This window comes from Rhinatrema bivittatum, chromosome 4, assembly GCF_901001135.1.
Source record: "Rhinatrema bivittatum chromosome 4, aRhiBiv1.1, whole genome shotgun sequence".
Taxonomy (NCBI): Eukaryota; Metazoa; Chordata; class Amphibia; order Gymnophiona; family Rhinatrematidae; genus Rhinatrema; species Rhinatrema bivittatum.
Genome location: NC_042618.1, coordinates 280,156,130 through 280,180,212, shown reverse-complemented (window position 1 = coordinate 280,180,212; position 24,083 = coordinate 280,156,130). Strand labels below are relative to the sequence as shown.

General features: G+C 47.5%; 1 protein-coding gene across 9 annotated transcripts in view; it reads right to left on the bottom strand.

Moving 5' to 3' along the window:
• Positions 1–24,083, bottom strand: part of BCAT1 (branched chain amino acid transaminase 1) — a 584,786-nt gene that overhangs the window by 431,690 nt on the left and 129,013 nt on the right. For all 9 annotated transcript variants that reach the window (XR_003856480.1, XR_003856479.1, XR_003856478.1 and 6 more), the window contains one exon: positions 20,974–21,174. Coding sequence is in view for 6 of the 9 variants with exons in the window: in XM_029600154.1 (XP_029456014.1) it covers positions 20,974–21,174 (201 nt within the window). In the remaining 3 variants the exon portion in view is untranslated. The remainder of the gene's footprint in view (positions 1–20,973; positions 21,175–24,083) is intronic.

Genomic DNA, 24,083 nt, shown 5'->3' with positions numbered 1-24,083 from the left:
CCCTGGGAGTCCCTCAAGGTTCTTCTCTCTCCCCAACTCTTTTCAACATTTACCTTCTCCCGCTCTGCCATTTACTTGCAAATCATAAGTTAACTCACTATATATACGCTGACGACGTACAAATACTCATCCCGATTACGGATTCCCTCCCCAAAACCCTCTGTTTCTGGAATAGCTACCTTTAGTAAATCAACCACCTTCTCACCAGCCTCAACTTAGTCCTTAACACCAATAAGACAGAACTCATCCATTTCCCAGGATGACAACAATGTAGTAACCAACAATCCTCTCACTTCTCAAATTTCTCCTCCCAAGTGAGAGACCTTGGAGTCATCCTGGACATCCATCTAAACCTAAAAAAATTTGTTAATAATACCACAAAGGATTGCTTTTTCAAATTACAAGTTCTAAAAAGGTTGAGACCCCTCCTCCACTTTCAAGACTACAGCACAGTTCTTCAATCCATCATCTTCTCAAAAATAGACTACTCCAACTCGCTTCTTCTCGGATTCCCAGTAAACACCATCAAACCCTTGCAGATGTTGCAGAACACTACCGCTAGGATTCTGACCAAGCCCAGCAAAAGAGAGCACATTACACCCATCCTGCGGAACCTTCATTGGCTACCCATTAACTTCAGAATTCTGTACAAAGTCCTCACGATAATACACAAAGCCATGCACAATCTCACTCCGCTTGATCTAAATATCCATCTTCGTCTCCACAAGCCCGCTAGACCTGTTAGATCTGCTTACTGAGGCACTCTTTATGCCCCCCAGCCAAATCCTCTTTAAGGAAACGCGCACTATCTACAGCTGGTCCTCCGCAATGGAATGCTCTTCCCCTGGATCTCCGGCAAGAACCATGCCCGTTAACCTTCAAAAAAAAGCTCAAAACGTGGCTATTCTGTCAAGCTTTTCCCTAATTCAGATGAATCGTCTCTCTCTCTCACAACTGGCCTAGTTTAGTTATTCAATCTTTTTGGACTCTGATCAAGGCATATCCCTTGCTGGCAGGATATGCATCTTTTTATCCCACATGTTATCAAAATTGTCATCATTGTTTGGTTTAATGTCTCCACCCATTCCCTCCCTCTTTTAATTTATCTATTTGGTTCTTTTTATCCAGTTTCAAATGTTTTGTTCATTTTTGGCATCATTTACTTGCAGTGTTTATTTATTTCTCCTATATTTAACTTACTGGATCCCAATTCCATGTAACCCTTGTTCGATGTAATGCATTCATTTATGCTATTTACGTTTCACTGTAAACCGATATGATATGTAATTTTTGCACATGAATGTCGGTATATAAAAGTTCTAAATAAATAAATAGATAAATAAATAAATAAATAAATAAGTGCATTTCACTGTCAGTCTCACCATCTTGACCAGGTGGACGGTAGTATACTCCTATCACTATAGTCTTCCCCGACACACAAGGGATTTCTACCCATAAAGATTCAATTGTGCATTTAGTCTCATGCAGGATGTTATCCTATTGGACTCTATGCGATCCGGACATAAAGAGCCACACCGCCTCTCGGGTGCTCCTCTCTGTCATTGCGATATAATTTGTACCCTGGTATAGCACTGTCCCACTAGTTATCCTCCTTCCACCATGTCTCTGAGATGCCAATTAAGTCTATGTTCATCATTCACTGCTATACATTCTAATTCTTCCCATCTTACTTCTTAGACTTCTGGCATTAGCATACAAACATTTCAAAGTTTGTTTTTTGTTTGTATTTTCATTCTGCTTTTTAATTGATAGGGATAAGTTAGAATTTTGTAGCTCAGGTGAGTTTTTAGTTACAGGCACTTGGACTACTTTTCTTATTATTGGAACCTCACTGTCGGGATGCCCTAATTCTAATGCATCATTAGTATCCTTTGAAGATACCTCTCTCTGAACCATTTGTTGCTGAGCGACTGTCAGCTTTTCCCTCTATTTTAGTTTAAAAGTTGCTCTATCTCCTTTTTGAAGGTTAGCGCCAGCAGTCTGGTTCCACCCTGGTTAAGGTGGAGCCCAACCTTCGGTAGAGACTCCACTTCCCCAAAGGTTTCCCCAGTTCCTAACAAAATTGAATCCCTCTTCCTTGCACCATTGTCTCATCCATGCATTGAGACTCCGGAGCTCTGACTGCCTCTGACCTGCGCATGGAACAGGAAGCATTTCAAAGAATGCTACCCTGGAGGTTCTGGATTTAAGCTTTCTACCTAAGAGCCTAAATTTGGCTTCCAGAACCTCCCTCCCACATTTTCCTATGTCGTTGTTGCCCACATGTACCACGACAGCCGGCTCCTCCCCAGCACGTCTAAAATCCTATCTAGGTGACCCGTGAGGTCCGCCACCTTCGCACCAGGTAGGCATGTTACAGGCGATCCTCATGCCCACCAGCCACCCAGCTGTCTACATTCCTAATAATCGAATCACCAACTATGACGGCCGACCCTAACCTTCCCTCCTGGGCTGTAGGCCTTGGGGAGATATCCTCGGTGCGAAAAGGACAATGCATCACCTGGAGAGCAGGTCCTTGCTACAGGATCCTTTCCTGCTGCACCAGGTTGATGCTCTCCAATTATGAGACCTTCTTCCTCCAAGGCAGCACCAGGGCTGCCAGTCTGAAGTTGGGACTTAGCTACTATGTCCCTGAAGGTCTCATCTATATACCTCTCTGTCTGCCTCAGCTCCTCCAGGTCTGCCACTCTAGCCTCCAGAGATCGGACTCATTCTCTGAGAGCCAGGAGGTCTTGCATCACATGCACATGTACAACTTCTCACCTGCGGGTAGTAAAAAATCATACATGTGACCCTCGATGCAAAAAGACTGGGAAGCCACCCACCTCTTGCTGCTGGACTGCTGCCTTTATCTCAATTTTGTTCAGTTCCTAGTTAAGTTTTAGTTTGCTATGGGAGTAGGAATGTGTCTAATTAACGTCCTTTAAATGTATTAGTGAATTCACTATATGTCTAGTAGTGGCCTACAGGGGAATGATCAGACTCTCAATAAGGTTTTTGGGGGTTTTTTTTGTGAAAGTGGCACCAGCCTATAAATTAAAGGATGAGTTAGGGGTGGATGGGCGAGGGGTGGGAGGGTTGGGAAAAATAGTCTAACTTCTGTTAGTCAGCCAGAGTGACTCACTGCTCTCTTGATTAACAAATGTTGGTACCTATTCAAACCAAATCACACTACCTCAATACCTTTCCAAGGTGAGTAACTGAACAGAACTTTTCAACCTTTTTCCTTAGGTATACACTGCTCCTAGATTATTTCTAGCTTCTGGCCACTTTTTTTTTTTTTAAATACAAACACTCAGTTCTGTTTACTAGCTGCCTTACTGACTGACTATTTAAAATACAGTCTAACTTGTTTATTCGCTACCTTACTGACTATTAAAAGCACAAACACACAAACACACTAAATAATATTTCCAAATAGTTAACTTTGCCCCAATACTTTTAAAAAAGACAATGTCCCAAGCAAAAACTTACTGATTCCTTTCAGCCACCAGCAAGGTAATCCTCTCCTCTCAGTGCTCCCAAGTTTGGCTGTTTGAAGTGCAATATGCCCAAAGACATAAAAGCGTTGTGGCTCAAAATTTAGCTGAATTACATGATTGCACTACTGAAGAAGAACTGGAGTTGATCTCGGAACCTGAGACCGAGATAACAGAACCCCATCATCACTATGCCTATGACGAAGAAACATGGAACTGTTTTCCTAAAGCATAAGTTGACGGTTGTGCTTTCCGCAGGAATAGTGATCACGAATTAGAAGCCGGATTAGGAATAGCATGGGAGGAGAATCAGACCTGTGGTCCCCTCAGCTTCGCTCTGGGATCCAAATCAAATCAGTATGCAGAGCTCGCCACAGCACTGATAACTGTGCCAATCCCCTCATCAAAGCAGATTGTCAGACAAATGAGGAGTTATGGCTCCTCTACATTTCCAGAAATCAGTTTCAGATAGTAAAAGACTTACTGATAAGGACCAGTAAGAAGGGAATCACACAGTAGGTAGTCCCACAATCCTATAGGGGGATCATGCTACAGCATGCCCATGATGAGCCATGTGCTGGACACCAAGGTGACCAGATTACTTATGATACCCTGAAACAAGTAACCTATTGGCTGCACATGTACCAAGATGTAAAATCATACACAAAAGGTTGTCTCATCTGCAGCAGGTTCTAGCCCATTTCACCCAAACACAAAGTGACTTACGGACCGAGGTATTACCATGCCCTGGTCTAATATTCAAATAGACTGGGTCAAGCCTGATGTCAGATCCTCTAGAGGTAAAAAATATTTGCTCACAGTGACCTCTCTGTTTACCTGCCCCTAACAACACTGCTGAGACCACAACCACCCTACTCTTTAATCACGTGTTCAGTCGCTGGGGTCTGACTATGAAAGTAGACTCAGGCCCACATTTTACTGGACAGGTAATTAAACATATGTGGAAACTGTTGGGTGTGAAAAGTAAGCTCCACGTATCATATCTCCTCCAATCGTCAGGACAAGTGGACAGAACACAGAAAACCATAATCAGCATTCTAAAGAAGTATGTGTCCACATCCCTAGTGTTAATGACTATCTGAGCCACACCACACTGTACTACGGGGTTCTCCCCATTTGAGAGGATGACAGGAAGAGAAATAACCTTACCTATGCATTTGGTTTTACAGGATGCAGGATACTAATTTGGCTAGTGCTACAACTGCACATGAATATGTTACCCATCTGCAGGTACATTTGCAAAACACTTTTTCCTTTGAACAAAAGAATTTGAAGACAAATGTCAGAGGTAGAAAAGCCTATTATGATTTAAAAGCTATCACTAAAGAGTATAAAATGGGAGACAAGGTCTTTTTCTATAATTATAGTAAAAATAAAGCCAAAGAAAGCAAGTTTTTGCCTAGCTGGAAAGGATCTTTTGTAATTGTGGATAAAGTCTCACCAGTCAATTACTTATTCAAATTAAGATAAAGCCTGATGGTGAAGATGTCCTTAAATAGGTCCACATTAACCAGCTTAAGCCTTGTCACCCTTGTAAATTTGTGGATCAAAATGCTGTGCAGAGTGACACCGACATTAACAATAAAGCAGAAGAGTAGTTCTCTAATGTTTTTCAGGTGAACAGATCCCTGAGGGTGATTGTCCTAGTCTGCTGGTGATAGGAGCAGAAGATGCCAAGCTGGTCAAGCTTGGTCCTTCCTCCAGCATCGTGATGCAAGACACTCCTGGCTTCCTCATCATACAGTCCCAGATTGTCACCCAGAAAGTATTTGGGGCACTAGACCCCCAACATGTAATCCAGAAACATTTTAGCCTCACTAACATGCATTTGCCTGCAACTAAAGCTTGGTTCAAGGATCACCTGAAATATGCTACCCAAAATGTCCAGAACATTCTTAGCCAATTGGACAAAAGTATGATCCAGCCTGTTAGAAAAGATTTAGACCGTCCCAAAAAGTTTATTAGACTAATTGTTGGATCCATTTATTTTCTGCCCTCAGTTCCCTCTTTAATGCATCCATATCCATTGCCAATGCAACTTCCATAGAACAATTTGCAGAACCCTGTTAAAGAGTTGCAGAATGATATGAAAAGTTTCTCTAAACAGATACAACACCAACAAGAACAGCTAACTTCTCAAGTAAAACACTAAGAGTCACCTTGGCTAATCTACATTCTCAAGCAATTAAGCATAACCAAGAGGACATTACCACCATTAAAACCATGCTGAGTGAAGACCGTACCTTTATCCAGCCCATTCAAGCGCTCACCTGTCACTTGTTTAGAGAGCTGGACAACAGCATGAGTAAATTAATGAAAGGACAGATTCCAACCTATTTAGTCTATCCAGATGTCATTACAGATGCTTTTGCTAAAATTAGCCGAAACAACATTGTGTTGCGGTCCCGACCGCCTCCCCCATGTTCGGGGTCGGATCCGCTTACCTTCACCCCGGTCCGTGAAGGACCGCGCCGGGCCTCCGGTTCAGAGGGCCGCCAGGTCGCTGCCTCACTGCGTGGAAAACGCCGTCTAGGCCACCAGAAGCTCCGCCCCTCTTGTTGGCTCTCGTGCGTGCGCGAGGAAGGCCCTTATGTGCGCCCAGCACCCGGAAGTTCGGGACGGCCCCTTTTCCTGACGTCACGCCTCGGTCCGCATTTAACCGGCGTCCAGTCTCCCACTAGACGCCTTGCAACGAGGTTCTCTGAATACTAGTTGCCTTCCGTTCCTGTACCTGCCTTCAGTGACGTTTCTCGTTTGACTTACTGGTTCTCGACTCCAGTTTGCTTCAGTACACTGCCTGCCTGTCTGCCGCCTACCTCGACTCCGGTTTGCTTCAGTTACACTGCCTGCCTGTCTGCCGCCTGCCTCGACTCCGGTTTGCTTCAGTACACTGCCTGCCTGTCTGCCGCCTGCCTCGACACCGGTTTGCTTCAGTACACTGCCTGCCTGTCTGCCGCCTGCCTCGACTCCGGTTTGCCTCAGTACCCTGACTGCCTGTCTACAGCCCGCCTCGAGACCGGCCTGCCTCAGTACTCCGCCTGCTTGTCGCTGCCTGCCACTATCCCGGTTTGCTTCAGCACTTCACCCGCCTGCCTGCTGCCGGCCCAGGCCCCGCCTTGCTACAGAACGCTGTCCTTCCAGCGGTCTGCCCTGACCTTGTTCACAGAGCGTTGGCCCAGCCTCGGATCAGTTCTGGACTCTGTTACCTCTTCCCCGCTTGAGGGTCTACTCTCTCCTGGCTACTGACTGACCCCCTTGATCAGTCTCTGGACTCTCCCAGCACAGCCTAAGTCCCACGGGCCTGGGTCCCTACGGGCTCCTCCCAGGGGGATTCCGGGTGCCGGTGTGAAGCCCTACCAGGCATCTGACTCCGCCTCCCGGTTCTACCATACTGTCACCCCTGGCAGCCCGGCCCAAGGGTCCACTATCTGACTACCACAGTCCTAGAAATAACAGCTTGCAAGGCCATGGACCCAGCGGAGGCTCCCAGCCTACAGGCCATTCCAGGAATGGCGCAGCGCCTCCAACAACAGCAGCACTGCATCGATGCCCTCGCTTCTACCGTGGAGCAGCTAGTCTCTCGTTGTGGAGGCATTACGCCGGACCCACCTCCAGCACCATCCCCCACTCCGGTACTCAACTCCGTCCCAGTTACCCAATTACCGGCACCGACCCGCTACGCAGGGGGATTACCAAGGCGTTGCCGGGGTTTTTTTGAACCAATGCTACGTTCCTGTTCACCTTGTTGCCAGCACAGTTCCCTTCAGACTCTGTAAAAGTAGCATATATCTTCTCCCTACTGGACGGAGGAGAGCACTCGACTGGGCCCTCCCCATGTGGGAGCGACAGGACCCCCTATTGCACAATCTTCTGGAATTTGTGCTCAATTTCCGACAAGCTTTTCGATTGATCCGGCCCCCGTCAAACCACGGCCACCCCGAACTGTTGCATCTCAGGCAGGGGGCTCGGTCCGTGGCGGGACTACCACAATTGATTCCGCACCCCTGGCCATGGAGGTTGGTTGGTGGGACGACTGCCTGAGGGGTTATCTATCTGGAGGGCCTGGCAGGCCGCGTCAAGGATGAGCTGGCGGGTCCGAGACCTTCTGGATGACCTCAACAACATCATCGACGTGGAAGCTGAGTAGACCGCGTTTGCAAGCAATGAGACAGGGAGGGGCGCCCTTCACAAAGGTCCCCCCCCCGGCTACCCAAGGTTCTGCCAGGCCCATGATTCCCAAGACGCCTCCACTGCCTCCTCGCTGAGTGAGCTATGCAACTAGGACGGGCTCCGTAACTGCGGAGGAGAGAAGGAGACGCCGGTCCCAGGGGCTGTGCCTGTACTGCGGCGGGAAAGGGTATTCCTCGCCCACTGCCCGGAGCGTCCGGGAAACGACCGTGGCCTAGGACATTCTGAGGAGCTACTCCTAGGCTATGCGGGCTCGGCTCCTCGATGCTCAATACCAGTTTACTCTGAAATACCCCGGAGGAGAGCTCCAAACCCTGGCTTTTGTGGACTCTGGGGCCGACGGGAATTTTATAGTAGCGGATTTGGTCCATCAATTGTGTTTGCCCACGCTGCCAAAGACCCACCACTGTGCATCACATCCCATCCGGGGCACCTTGCTCCCCGGGGCTATCTCCTGCGTCACAGGCCCCCTTGATTCTCCAGACAGGGGTGCTCCCACTCTGAAGAGATCTCCTTCCTGGTGCTGGAAAGGGCAGTGCACCCTCTGGTGCTGGGACTACCGTGGCTGCGTCGTCATTCACCCATGATTCAGTGGACACTCTCCAGTTGACCCAGTGGAGTCCTTTCTGTTTCTCGCACTGCCTTCAGGTTCCACGGCCTCCACGTCCAGTCCTGCTCTGTTCATCTAGCCTCCTGCCGACAGCCTACCAAGCCTTCGCAGAGGTATTTTCCAAAGAAATGGCGGAGATCCTTCCGCAACACCGGCCTTTTGACTGTCCGATAGACTTGTTACCCAGCACCACACCGCCTCGGGGCCGGGTGTACCCGCTATCCCTGCCTGAGGACTACCGCCCATGTCCCAAATACCTTACAAAAACCTCGCAAAGGGCTTAATTCGTCCTTCCCGATCCCCTGCCGGAGCCGGCTTCTTTTCATGGGGAAAAAGATGGCTTACTCCGCCCTTGCATTAGACTATCACGGCTTGAATGCCATCACCAAGAGGGATCGCTACCTGCTTCCATTGAATCCCCGAGCTCTTGGATAGACTCCAAGGAGCCAAACTGTTCACCAAGCTCGATCTCAGAGGGGCCTACAACCTCGTCCGCATACGTCCAGGAGAGAGTGGAAGACTGCCTTCAACACCAGGGATGAGCATTACGAGTATCTGGTAATGCCCTTTGGCCTCTGTAATGCCCCGGCAGTCTTCCAAAACCTCATGAATGAGTCTTGCGGGAGATTGCTCCACTCGCATGTCATCGTGTACCTGGATGACATATTGATCTATTCCAAGGACTTGGAGACCCATCGATGCCACGTGAAACAGGTGCTACAGGCATTAAAGGATAATCACGTTTACGCCAAACTGGAGAAGTGTGTGTTCGAGTCCGAAATCATTTGCCCTTCCCAGGGTATATCGTCTCCTCTACCGGATTCCAGATGGACCCCGAGAAGTATCTGCCATCACCAATTGGCCTCGCCCGTCCGGATTAAGGCTTTGCAGAGGTTTCTGGGGTTTGTCAACTTTTACAGACATTTTATTCCCCACTACTCTCGCCGGGTTGCTCCCCTCACGACATTAACCAGAAAAGGAGCTGATGTCAAGTCTTGGCCCCGACTCGCCGGCCGAAGCTTTTGCTGATCTAAAGAGGCATTCTTAACAGACACCTGTTTACGCCATCCGGATCAATGCATCCTTTCACTGTAGAGGTGGACGCCTCCAGTGTTGCCGTCGGAGCTGTTCTCAGCCAGCACTCCCCGTTGGGACAACTACTACCTTGTTCATACTACTCCAAGCAGTTCTCGCCTGCTGAGGCAAACTATTCCATAGGAGACAAAGAACTTCTAGCCATCAAGCTGGCCTTCGCGGAGTGGAGGCAGTGGCTAGAGGGAGCTACCCACCCAGTTACGGTCTACACCGACCACAAAAACTTGGAGTTCCTGTCCCAAGCCCAGTGGTTGAACCCCCAACAGGCCAAGTGGTCACTTTTCTTTATTCGGTTCAACTTCACCCTGCAGTACCGCCCTGCCACAAAAAATGTTCGAGCCGACGCACTGTCTCAGACCTCCATGTCCGAGGAGGATCAGGAACCTCCTCGATACATCCTTGACCCCACTAAAGTCGCCTGACGGCCACTCTGACTGTGTTATCACAAGATAAGACGGTGGTTCCTAAGCATGCCGTGGTTAAAGGTCCTGCGTTGGGCCCACGACTCCCTGACGGAGGCCATGCCGGTCAAGAACGAACCTTGGAACTCTTCAATCGGTTTCTACTGGTGGCCCAACCTTCGTCGAGACGTGCAGGTCTACGTAAACTCCTGCCCCCACCTGCGCACAACAGAAGCCTAACCGCAGACCCTGTGCGGTATACTACCAACCACTCCCGATTCCCACGGAACCATGGACCCATATTGCCTACGGAACTTCATGGTCGACCTGCCTCATCTAAGGGAAGACGGTAATCTGGGTCACCGTGGATCGTTTTTTCTAAAAGGCCCATTTCGTGCCATTACCCAAGCTACCCTCTGCGCCGGAAACTAGCACTTTCTATTTGCGCAGCACATTTTCCGGATCCATGGGCTGCCACAGGACATCGTCTCCGACGGGGACCACAGTTCACCGCCCGATACTGGAGGGCTCTTTGTAAGTGCTTCAAGGTCCAGCTCAGCTTTTCCACAGCCTTTCACCTGCAGAGCAATGGGCAATCTGAAAGGATGAACCACTCGCTGAAAACCTTCCTGCGCGCCTTCATCAACGAAAAACAAGATAATTGGACCGAGCTCCTGCCCTGGGCCGAGTTTGCCTACAACAATCAGAGTCATGCTGCCACCGGAACCTCACCTTTTCAGGTGGTATATGGAAAACAGCTCAAGCCTCCGCTACCCGTTGCCACACCCAGTTCCTCTCCTGCAGCGCAGCTCTCCGCTCAGCAACTCCAGAACTTATGGCAGGACTACTCAAGACAAATTAACTGTGTCTGCCGCGTTCTGCTAAACGGTTGTGCCGACCGATACAGATGGCGGCCCCTGTGTATCTCCCCGGGGATCGTGTCTGGCTCAGCACCCGAAACATTCATTTGAGGATTGCCTTCTAGAAGGTTTGCCACCCAAATTTTGCGGACCCTTCCGGATCGCCGGAAGAGTCGGGTTGGTTTCCTACCGAATGCGGTTACCATCACCCTACGAATCCATGACGTCTTCCAGTCTCTCTGCTGAAGCACTGGTCCTCTCCCACTTCCACCGCAAGCCTCCAGACACTCCTGCCACGCCCGTGGCTGAGGACCCCACATACCAAGTGCGAGAAGTCGTCGACGTTCGTTTCTTCAATCGGAGATGGGAGTACCTCTTAGCCTGGGAGGGTTGCAGAGATGAGGACAATACCTGGGAACCTGCCTGCAACATCTTGGACAAAACTCTCCTCCGGCAGTTCCACCTTGACCACCCAGGGAAACATAGAAACATAGAAATGACGGCAGAATAAGACAAACGGCCCATCCAGTCTGCCCAGCAAGCTACGCACTTTATCCATTTTTTTCCCCCTTTTTCTCTCTCCCACCTGTTACTATTGGCTTCCAGTACCCTCCAGCCCTAATTCCCCTCCACCCCCACCACCAATGTAGAGAGCAGCGCCGTATCTGCATCCAAGTGAACATCCAGCTCAATTAGGGGTAGCAACCACTGTAACAAGCTGGCCATACCCCTGCCCCATACTCTTACCCACCCCTGTTTGTTTGTTTTTTTTGGAGATGGCAGCCCTCCATCCTTCCGCTCCGTAAAGGTGGAACACCAACCACTGGCATCCCGCAACCTGGGCCATTGAAGAGGGGGCGTAAAGGGGGGATACTGTTGCGGTCCCGACCGCCTCCCCCATGTTCGGGGTCGGATCCGCTTACCTTCACCCCGGTCCACGGAGGACCGCACCGGGCCTCCGGTTCAGTGGGCCGCCAGGTCGCTGCCTCACCGCGTGGAGAACGCCGTCTAGGCCACCAGAAGCTCCGCCCCTCTCGATGCCTTGCGCGCACGCGCGAGGAAGACCCTTATGTGCGCCCAGCACCCGGAAGTTCGGGACGGCCCCTTTTCCGGACTTCACGCCTCGGTCCGCATTTAACCGGCGTCCAGTCTCCCACTAGACGCCTTGCAACGAGGTTCTCTGAATACTAGTGCCTTCCGTTCCTGTACCTGCTTCAGTGACGTTCTCGTTTGACTTCCTGGTTCTCGACTCCGGTTTGCTTCAGTACACTGCCTGCCTGTCTGCCGCCTGCCTCGACTCCGGTTTGCTTCAGTACACTGCCTGCCTGTCTGCCGCCTGCCTCGACTCCAGTTTGCCTCAGTACCCTGACTGCCTGTCTACAGCCCGCCTCGAGACCGGCCTGCCTCAGTACTCCGCCTGCTTGTCGCTGCCTGCCACTATCCCCGGTTTGCTTCAGCACTTCACCCGCCTGCCTGCTGCCGGCCCAGGCCCCGCCTTGCTACAGAACTCTGTCCTTCCAGCGGTCTGCCCTGACTTTGTTCACAGAGAGTTGGCCCAGCCTCGGATCAGTTATGGACTCTGTTACCTCTTCCCCGCTTGAGGGTCTACTCTCTCCTGGCTACCTGACTGACCCCCTTGATCAGTCTCTGGACTCTCCCAGCACAGCCTAAGTCCCTACGGGCTCCTCCTGGGGGGATTCCGGGTCCCGGGTGAAGCCCTACCAGGCATCTGACTCCGCCTCCCGGTCTGCCATACTGTCACCCCTGGCAGCCCGGCCCAAGGGTCCACTATCTGACTACCACAGTCCTAGAACTTAACACATTGAGCCTATCCAGGACCAAATTGCTTATCATATGGGTAACGCTATACCTCTGTATTTTGACATTGAGAATATGGAGGTTGCGTATGTTTTAAATTTGCCTTTCATTTTACCTGAGAATGTTTACCAACTGAAACAAGTAATTAATGTAGGTACTTGGACAAACAATGTATACCTGCGTGTAGACACCCCTGCCCTTCCAGTCTATCAAAGTGAAAACCCCTAAGCAATATTTAGTTCCTAATTTAGGCCTATGCCAACAAACAAAGGACATATGTTGGTTATGTTCTGGTAAGCCTTTCCTAAAGGATTCTACAGAAGCTCTGTGTGGTTTGTCCTCAGACGACTTCCGAGAGAAATGTAAGATTACCTTGACAAAGAATGATGAATTCTCCAAAACCAAGGTTGCTGCTGTAAATAATGCTTGGTTAGTTAGCACCCCTCTGAAAGAACTTGCTATTTCAAACAAGCATGATGTTACCAGTAAGGTTCCCTTACCCAGTGATGTTTCTTTAGTCACAGATCCTAAGAACTCAATAGTTACTGTAGGAGAGGTGTCCTTATACTACCTAGAACCAGACCCAGTTCCCACAGAGGTAGAAATCTTAAATGTGCTTTGGGGCCATGAAATCAACTTTGATGAAAACCTGGTATCTCTTTTAGGCTAGAAGGACTCTCACACTGTGGAGCTATCTATAGACCAAGAAACAGCAGAAATTGCTGACTACAATTATGATTCCAGAGATGAAGATATTGTACAAACTGTATGTACTGTATTATGCCTTACCTGCCCTAGCCATGGTGATCGTAGCACACCTGTTATTTTAATCACTGTCTTATGAGTAAGGACCCTAATGAGACACACACGGGAAAGGTCTTGCCATAAAGCTATGCGCTTGCAAATCCTCCACAGCCCCCATCTCTGGAAATGTAGGGGTACCAGATAATCAATGATCACACTTTGTCACTTCCGGACTAGGAAAGGAGGTGGCACGCACACAGTCTACCTCAAGTTCTAAGGATGATGTCCCTACCTCATGTGAAAAACTACATTATTTCCTTATTACTCATATATATTTCCTGTTACTATTCCCCATTTATTTTTCTTCATTATACCTTTTGTCTTTCCTCATTATAATGATGATTTTATTCACTAATATCCTATTACATTATTACATTACTCCCATTCTATTATTACTATTATGATTCCTTAGAAGTGCTATGACTATTATTATTGTTGCATTATTCCTACCTCACGTTGAAGATATCATCATTGATGGTCATACAGTTAAGGCCTGCAGAGTAGCGGTAATTAGGCTTAAGCGAGATAAGCTCCATTGCTGGCTCATCCCACTTAAGAAGGGGAAATGTAGGAAGATATATCATGTTTTACCATTGATTCACCAATTATGAATTAAAATAGCCAAGAAACTTACAGGCCAGGGTAGTGACAGGCCCCAGACACTGTCACCACAAGAAAGAAGAAAGACTTTTACCCAGGTGAAATTTAAAACTACACTGTCTCAGTGGAAAATGAAGAACTTTCGTCCTATTACACTGAAGGATACCTTATCAGATGTGCCTGTTTACTTGTTCCTGTGTCAATAGGAGTAAAGCAGACAAAGAGACAATATGACCTAAGCTCCTAAGCCAGTGTCAGGGATGAGCCAAAGTGAAGCCATAGGTCAGAGAAAAATGATGATACTGGCAAGACAACTTGACATAGAGACGGGAAAGTTCTCCCCCCCCCCCCCGAAGAAATGAGGAGGGGGAACAAGACCTATAACATGGCAGGACCCCCTCTCGAAGTAATGGGGAGAGGGGAAAAAAGACCTGCAATGCGGCAAAAGACTCTCCACCCACCACAAGGTTATGCATGAGATTATGCATTTCGTCAGCTGGGAAGTATAAGACAGAGGGGGCAAAGAAGAAGAAAGGGAAGCTGAAGCAACAGAACCCTGGGGAGAGTGACCCAGAGGAGGCTGAAGCAAAGGACCCCCCTGGGGGGAGCGACCCTGAAACCAAAAGGATGAGAAAGGTAAGCAAAGGACCCCCTGAAAAAGAAGGGAGAAAGAGAGCACAAACCTGGAGAGAAAACCCGGAGAGTGAATCCTGAGCATCCCTGTAAGCAAAAGGCTGGTAAGAAGCAGACCAGCACTTCCTGCTATTGAAGGGAGAAGCATAGGTGTGGCCCGAGACGAGGGTGCCTGCTCAAGTGCGGAGAGTAGAACGGAGTCTGAGCGGTGAGGGGCAAGAGCAAGCCAGACAGCCGACCAGCACCAGAGCCAGAAGCAAGTCTTCTGGGATCACCTGCCTGCTCTGTCAGTACCAAGCCCAGGAAGCCTCTCCCCTGCCCCACATTCTCCAGGTCTCCAGCTGGAGCTTGCTTCAGAGGAGAACAGAGATAGCACCTGAAGCCTAGACCAAGGGAAAGTAAGTTAGCCATAAGCATTAATATATTAAGCAGGCTAAAGTTTATGGCAAGTCTGTTACCACCCACGATACAGAACTTTTTTTTTAGGAAAAACAGAAGCTTAGTGACCAGTAAGTTAGAGACAGGAATTATTATTTTCTAAATGTTATAAATCTGATAAATAAAAGTCTATTTCTGGGGAGAATACACATTGTCTTTTTCCTGACTTAGGATCGCAAGTAAGGTGGGAGGGCACCTGGCAGTGTCCTGGAGCAGATAGATCCCTGCATCTCTAAACTTGCTTACACATCAATATTGCTTTGCCTCCTCAACAAACATATCATCTATCTCAGACAGCTCCAGTTAGAACTCAGTGGAACCAACTCCTACAGCCACTTCACATGAAATAACACCTCAGAGATGAAGGAAGAGATACGCTGGGGTTACAACCATCCATAATGGAAGAAGGTGCTCCCCTCCAACCAGTGTCATATCAAGTGATACTAGTCACAGATGCCTCCACCATAGGTTGGGGGACCCACACTGGATATTTCAAACACAAGGAGTTTTGTTGAGTCCGTAAAACACTTACAAATCAATTTACTAGAACTTAAGAGTGATGCGCAATGCCCTTCATGCATTCAAACACATCCTCAAAGTGAAAAACATAATGATACAAATGGACAATCAAGTAACCATGTTCTACGTGAACAAACAAGGTGGAACCAGATCATGGATCATATACCAAGAAGCCCTACACATATGACCCTGGGGCTAGGTGGTATCCCAGGCCCTTACAATTAGCTGACTGACGTTATTTGAAGGAATGGGGTGAGGGAGGGAATCCAAGGGGACCCACTATGCACCAACAATATTTTTTTGGACGAGACCAGGAGTAGGAAGGGGGGAATATCATACTATCAACAATATTTTTGTAAACTTGGGGATTGGGGAAAGGGGTACAATGTTTTAACAGTTTTTTTGGAAATAGAAGGGGGGGGGCTACCTTTTGGGCACTATTATTCATTGATGATGGGGGTTGGATGGGAGGGAGGGTCAATCCTCGCACAAACATTTAACTATATTTAAGGGGCTGCCTTGACTGGTGGCCCTGGGGTGGGGAAGGGAAGTCATGTTTAGACCCTCGTTCAGTTTTTGACATTTTGCGTGAGTACTACTTTTTGACGTTGGCCCTTTAAATCTACCACGGGAGCATCAGGACTAATGTTAAGGTCTCAATGTTCCCGCTGTAGAAGAACATTTTTTTGAAAGATGTAAATAAAATAACGTGGCTAACAAATTTCTAAGCCAGCCACAGTATTTTATTTACATAGAATTACCTATGCATGAGCTGCTTTGCATGGATTTGCAAGATCATGCATGCAAGCACCATGCAAAGCAGCTCATTGGAATATAAAAGGGAATTTGGGCTAATTTATTCAAAATATCACAAATATAGTGTGATATCATTGCAATAGGGCTAAATCACCGATATTCAGTATTTATCGCACATTGTGGGGCAAATTTTAAAAAAGTATGCCTGATTTTGAAAGATACACGCGTAGCCGTGCATATCTTTTAAAATCCGGGGTCGGCGCGCGCAAGGGTGCACAAAATCGGCAGCCTGTGCGCGCCGAGCCGCGCAGCCTGCCTCCATTCCCTCCGAGGCCGCTCCGAAATCGGAAGCAGCCATGGAGGGAACATTTTTTTTATCCCCCCTCACCTTTCCCTCCCTTCCCCTATCTAACCCACCCCCCAGCTCTAACTAAATCCCCCTCTCCTACCTTATTTTGTTGAGTTACGCCTGCCTCTGGCAGGCATAACTTGCGCGCATCGCCGGCTCCCTGCCTCGGCACAGGCCGCTGTGCCAGATCACTCGGCACCCACCCCCGGACCACCGTCACACCTCCGGCCCCTCCCACAGACCTCCACCACGCCCCACGGACATGCCCCCGAACACCCGTGGCCACCCGCGACACACCCCGACACGCCCCCGACATGCCCCAAGCAAAGCCCCGGGACTTACGCGCATCCTGGGGCTTTGTGCACACCGGCGACCTATGTAAAATAGGCGCGCCGGGCTTTTAAAATCTACCCCCTTTATCCCTATCATGGCTTAAAGAATCTCCCAATTAGCCAGCAAATTTCTAGCTCTCTAGCTTATTAACTGGTTAGAATTTAGCTGTGCAAATGCCCAAATATTCATTTTAAACAAACAACAATCAAGAGCAAAAGCCTCTGTCGCTGGACAATTGAATAAATTTTTTTAAAAATGTAATATTATTTTCTAGTGTTTTTGATTGAAATAAATACCTACACTATCCAATGGAAAAAATTTTTTTTTGTGTTTATGTGATTTTATAAAAATGTATAATGGAGTCAGAGAAAGGTTTCATACTAGTGTAGGTGCCCTGCACCTCTGTAAGGGTGAACATATAATCATCAACCTTCCTCCTCCTCCTCGATAAATTTATAATATAATTTTTTTAAAAATAATTTTTTATGTGTCTGCTTGTGTTATCCCTGAAAACACCTACAGGATTCTTCCGTGGCAATCTAATTTTTTAAATGCAGTGCTGCAAACTAGTTACTCAGTACTACTCACGAGAATGCTAATAAAGGGTGTAAAAACAGACTTCCCCGTTTTTGGTTGGTGTGTCCATGTTCCTCTATGTTATCCCAACATGTTTCAGACGAAAGTGCCTTTCCTCAGGGGGTTCGATGTTTCCCAAAACCAGCTTCACGGAATCTGCAACCCTCTTCTCAACGATTTCTCCTGAGTGATCTTCCTCTCTGGATCGCCCCGGAAGAATGACCTGTCAGGAGAACAGACTCCTAATATATGTTGCTGCTGGGGCTCAAAACAACCAATGAGAAGTCTCAACGTAGCGATGCAATTAGTGACGTCTCTGTCGGACCTGCTAGAGAACAAGCTCCATAGACTGATAATAAAAGGCCTCGGACCTGAAAGAGGCACTCTAGACTGTCAAAACATAATCAATGACGTCGATCTCACACCTGCAGAAGAGCTCATTCTATAGGTTGATGCTACAATCCTCAGGTCTAAGGTAAGACTTTTCGAGCTGTCAAAAAATATAAACAAAGGAACCTTCCAAACAGTCCGATTGTTTCAGTCTTTTGAGCGATCAGGTGACGAAATGACTGGCATCTGCGGTAAATAGTCACTATTTGCTCCATTTGATCATTCATAAGAGGATGTTGAAATTAAGCTCATCGTTCATACCACGAGGTTGTAGAAGTCTGTAAGGTAAAAATCCAAAAGGCTTCTCGTGTGTTGAGCAATGATCGTATATCCCCACCGCGGGGAGAGAGCTGTATTGCTCAATAATCGTCCATTTCAAATCTGTGATTGTGTGGCCAAAATCCACCAGATGTTGAACCATCGGTTGCCGTGAGCTTCAACGTGGTATAAACCGTGATTATGTTCCCCCAGTCTCACTCGAATGGTCTCTAGTAGCTAATTTCTGAGGTTAGCCAGCTAAAATGCCTTTGAATATCAAACTTCTAATGAAATTAAAATCCTAAATTTAGGAACCCAGCCCTAATAAATTTTTAAAAGGACTATTTTAGGAGCCTAACTACAAAGCTAGGAGCCTAAAACCCCCTATAAATTGGTTCCTTAATATGTGGTTACCTGTGTAAGTATTTTAATTTGCAAAGATTAAATAGAAAAGTGAGTAAATAAATTTGTGTTGTCTTGGAGCAGAGGGACAGAGTTACTCCAGAACATTTTTCTGCAGGCAAGAGGCAAATAAATCTGTGGTGTAATTTACCTCATGAATAAAGAAATTCCAATAGTCTACTCCTAGGCCTATGGCCTATCTTCATGAAAGAGCCCCTGAGAGGATCTGGAGTCAAAGGAAAGGAAAATCTAGTTTGTTGGCAGTCTCTGTCTCTTACTTTATCTGTGACAGAAGTAAGTGTTGCATTTACTAAAGAGTGAACTGAACTAAATTTTTCAAAGAATGAATTTTGTAAGGAAATTTCATAGGCTGTGAACCTTTACTGCGGAGCCTGTAGCTTTGAATTTGTTCAAGAAACTCTAAGTTCTTGTGTTTGAATAGATTAGACTGAACTCTCTCCAAGGTTTAGGTTCGGATGAGGTAAAAAGTCCTAAAACTTTGTCCTTTGGTTGAAGGAGCCAGTCATTTTGGGGAAACAGTTAGTCCTGGGGGAATTCTGCACTACTGCAGAGTGCAGAATTTGCGCAGAATTCCCCCCCTGCACATAATTGCCATTTTCTGCGCAGAATTGCCAAATTCTCCACAAAACTTAGCAGAAGATACCCCGGCATGCCGCAAACGGAGCACGTCCCGCTGGACGCACTCTGTCCGCGGCAAACGATGAAGGCCCCGGTGTGCCACTCATGGTGAAGATGGAAGGCCCCGTGTGCCGTGAATGGAGTGTGCTCCACTCGCGGCGAAGATGGAAGGCCCCGGGTGAGAGAGAATGTGTGTGTGTGTGAGAGAGAAGAGGGGAAGGGGAGGGTAAGAGAGAGCAGGAGGGTGTGAGAGAGAGCATGGGAGGTAAGAGAGCAGAGTGGGGGGGATGCTTGAGTTTGGGTTTCACAGAGAGGGAGCCTTATGAGGGGAGGGGGTGTGGGGGAGGGAGGAAGAGAGAGAGCATGGGAGGTAAGAGAGCGGGGGGATGCTTGAATGTGGGTTTCAGAGAGATGGAGCCTATATGAGGAGATTGTGAAGGAGTGTGTGTGTGAGAGATTGGGAGCGCGTGTGTATGAAAAAGGGATCATGTGTATATGAGGGTGCTAGCTTGTGTGAAGGGATTGTGTATGTGTGCGAAGGGGTGTGTGAGAGACATAGGTAGTCTGTATGAGGATGAATGTGTGAGAGAGAAAGGGAGCTTGTGTGGGTGTGTATGCAAGAAAAAGCGCCCTGTATGAGAGGATGTGTGTGTGTGTGTGTGTGCAAGAGAGTGAGGGAGCCTGTATGAGTAAGTGTATTAGAGAGAGGGAGCATGTGTGTGAGAGAGGGAGGGACAGAGGGAGCCTATTTGAGGGGCTAGTAGTGAGAATGGGGTCAAACTCTGGGACTGGCAATAAAGTGGAAACGGTTTTGAGCCTAGAGATGGAGGGGGGGAGAGAGACTGGCAGGTGGAGGAGTTTGGGCCTGAGAGGGGAAAGTGGCTAGGGGAATAGGGAGAGCGAGTGGAAGGAACACTCTTACAGTGAATTTCTAGGAAATTCTGCTCAAATTATTTAAAATTCTGCATCTTTAAGTAATAAAATTTTTTCTGTATTGATTTAAACTGTAATTACCTAAAGACTGTCATGTCAATTGTGTTTATTTTGACCAATATAAAAGTTTGCAGAATTTTGCAGAATTTTAAGTTTTTGTGCGCAGAACTCCCCCAGGAGTAAACAGTAGCCACTGAGAGGAAAGGCTCTGAAGTTGATATTCATAGAGTTTATCCTGATAAATATTTTATTTACCTGAACAAAACCTAGATTTTAATATTTTCCCATTGCTGTCCGGCCAAACCATTACCTGCACAAAATTTAGCTGGATAAAAAGTGACTGTGATTGAGGCATTCTGGAGAGTATGGTTAAATTTTAGCAAGTAACTGGTGACATTCAGTGTTATCCAACTAAAATTAGCCAGATAAGTCTGGTCAGAAAAATACCTGTCCTAAAGTTTCACAGCTAAAGCTATCTAGGTAATTTTAATCAGGAATATTCAGCAGAGCTCTTATCTGGCTATGCTCTGCTGAATATCCAGCTAAAGTTATCCATGTAATGTTACCCGGGGAAATTTCCCACTCACCAGCCTGCTGAACATCAACTTTTTCCTGTCTAATGAAAGAAATCATTTTATGCCAAGTCCAGTACTCCAGTTGCTTGACCACTTTGTAAAGAACCAGAGATGGGTAGGGAAACCACTTACCAAGTCCAGGTTACAGTATGGATTATTTATTAATGGTTTTCAGCATATATTCATGTTAGACTGTCTGACAAATGTCAGTGCTCAAGTACTCTAAAGCATTTAATACATGAAATAACCTAGTTTCAAACAGCTGTAATTCTTACTTCCACAGCATAATGGAGAGCTGAAGATGCTGGGTGCAGTGAGAGGTTCTGAAGTGGCTTGATTTGAGGCTTTTCCCATCCATTTTCCAAAGACCATTCTATCATCAGAATGTGGTCAGTGAAGAGAGTCCCAAAAACCAGGTTGTTGGGGTCAGGTTTTTCCTTCAAAGTGGTCGCTAAGTTAATAATTAAATCTGCAGCCTGGAATAAAACAGATAACAAGAATGTTTTCAGGTAGAGAGAAAACCACATTTGAAAAGTCCCACACATGCTGCAGAGCTCTGCAGTATTACAGTTTACTTTTTACAAATGGGGTTTTAGGATTTGAACTTGCATTTCCCAATTTTCAAATCAATGATCACCACACAACTAAAGAAGCAATTAGCTTGATTGCGCAACAGTGGCAGCAATTTGCAGCAACCTCCATGTTGCCATGATAATCTACAGGAAATTCACAGATTATTGTGACTTGCCAGCAATTTGAAACTGTAGGAAGATCCCATTGTTTTACTTCGATTGTTCATTATTGTTATCAAAAACTATTTTTAAAATGTTGCTAGAAATCCTCTCCAACCTAACTCACCCTCCCCAAAGCCCTCCTCACACACACATTTTAATTTTTATCCCTTAAATTCTAAAATCATCTCAAGTAATTTTTAGGCATGTTTTTGTACAGAAGCAAAAAGTCTATAGGAATCACCATGTCTGTCTATACATCTATGGCCATGTACCAGGGAGACTTTAGAAAATTGGAATTGGATGAAAACTTGTTTTTGAAAAGGAAGCTAAAATGATGCTTTGGACTTGGTGAAAATGCATGTGAGAGTAATATTTGCCAGGTTTCATTTCCACATAGACACACAATGAAGCATGCTTACTTTATGATCTGCTGCCAGTGTACACACTATCAACTCGTGTACAAATACAAGGATGCATTCTCCTGGCACCGCTGTAGCGGGAAGGGGGGTGGGTGGCTGGACACTCACCTGGTGGCAGAGCCACAGTCTAGTGCCTCCTCCGTCCTAGACGTTGCGGCATTTGTGTCGCATCATCGGGTGCTTGTCATGGCAATGACATCATCGCGTGGTGACGTGGATGAGGACGCAGCGGGACCCAGATGCGAGAGATTAGCTGGTGAGGGCAGTTTCGGAGCAGTGCAGAAAACCCCAGTGGGGAATATGAATATTAGGGGCGTGTTAGGGGGCAGTTCCTGCCGCATGGGAAGGGTGAGCCCGGGACACTGACTATAATCCTTTTCGGTTCCTGCTCCCCATGTTGCAGATGCTGCCTCATGTATGCTCCATGTGGGGTAAAGTATTCTCTGCCCCCCTTCAGATGCCAGTACTGCAAATAATTTGATTAATTTGGCTACCACAGTGATTTGGCCTTGATTAAAAAAGAAAAAAGAAGTAAAAAAAAAAAAATTTGCAGTAGCAGGGCTTTAAAATTTCTGAATCCAGTCCTGTCCTTTATTAGTCTTTATTGGCAGCATAAGCATACCCAGAGGGCAAGGAAAAACCCACAGGGCCCGCTGCCCAAGTCCGCCCTTTGTCCCAGCATGTGGGGGCTAACAGCTCCATACTATCCTTTGAGGAATTAGTGGGTGCACAGCCAACGCCTTCCCTTGCAGGGATTGAAGACCGGAATGGGTGCAGAGACCTCCTGGGGGCTGGACCTAAGGTTCCTGTAGCCAGTGCAGCATGGGTGGGGCACAGCCAGACCTAGGCAGCTCAACAGAGGGAGTGGAAAAGAGCATGATAGGGAATGGAACTCTGCAGGTGCTAACGGTGGCCCACGACCCCAGCAGCTGGCTCCTCAGCGGGCTTGCTGGGCATGCGGGAAGCTCGCCTCGGATGGCTCAAGCAGTTCCACTATGTCAGGGGGAGGGTGGTGCCCAGCTGGGGGGAGCTCAGTAGGGCTGCTACCCAGCCCCCTCTTTTCCCCTACCACCAGAACAGAGCCCACCTTAAAGACTGGCTGAACCTATATTGCCGGGATGGCAAGATTGGAGTTCCGGTGGCGCAACTTGCTCCTACCCCAACTTGCCGATGCAGAGCTAGCAGTTTCGGGGTACACATATACCAGTTTCATGGTTTGCAGTTCAGACATCATGGTTCCAGCCACATAGCGGTGGTCCCTGGATGCCCGCTCCGCAACCGATGGGTGTCTTTGCGGCATCTACAGCTCTCCTTGTGAGGAGGATTGGTGTCCCTCGGTTCCTGCTGCTCTGCACCCGTCATGATCGGCTGCCCCAGTCCCAGCCACTTCTACTCTTTGTGCAGTGACCTCCCCTGACCCAGAATGGGCCCTTTCAACCAGATCACCAACGGGAATGACATCTTCATCTGCGGAGACCACTCCTGATCCTACCTGTGCCCCATCAGCAGCATTGCAAGCACCAGAGGGTGATTTTAACATTATTACCTTTGGGATTGAAGGTGCACTAGTGCAGGGTGCTACTCAGGTCACTGAAAATGTGAAGGGACCCAGGGGTAAACATAAGCACAGAGGCAGGAGGCACTCTCATGGTTCCTGACATCTAGCAGCAGAAGTTCATCTTCAGTATCTTCTGCTGGCTCCTGGGGCTCTTCAGTTGCGGAGGGGGTTGGAAATTTTGCCACCGCTGGTGTGGGGTTACTCACAATGAGAACCACCAAGCAGATGTAGCAGGGCACTCTGCGTTCATTCTGGCATTGCATCAGACACTGCCAATATGCTGACATATTTAGTCTACTAGAAGGGTGCAGAAAGGGGAACAGTTCCAGCAAAGGGTGCCAGCATCATGAGCCACCTACAGTAGCTAAGAAAGTTACAAGGAACATCAATAATTGGATATACTCCTTTGCACAACTAACATCTATAGTGCGGCGGGCGGATCCCTTGCAGCATATGGCTTTGTGGTCCTATTTGGACACCATTGTTAGTGCACATTCAGAATACAAGGGATTCATCTGGCTCAACTATAATGAGCGGTTTCGAGAGTGAATGATCAGCACTCCGGGCATGTCATGGGGTTCTCACAACGTCGAGTTGTGGCTCACCAACATGACTGGTAGAAGCTCTGATTCACCCACAAACAACTGGCCCTTTTGAGGTCAGGGTAATCCACA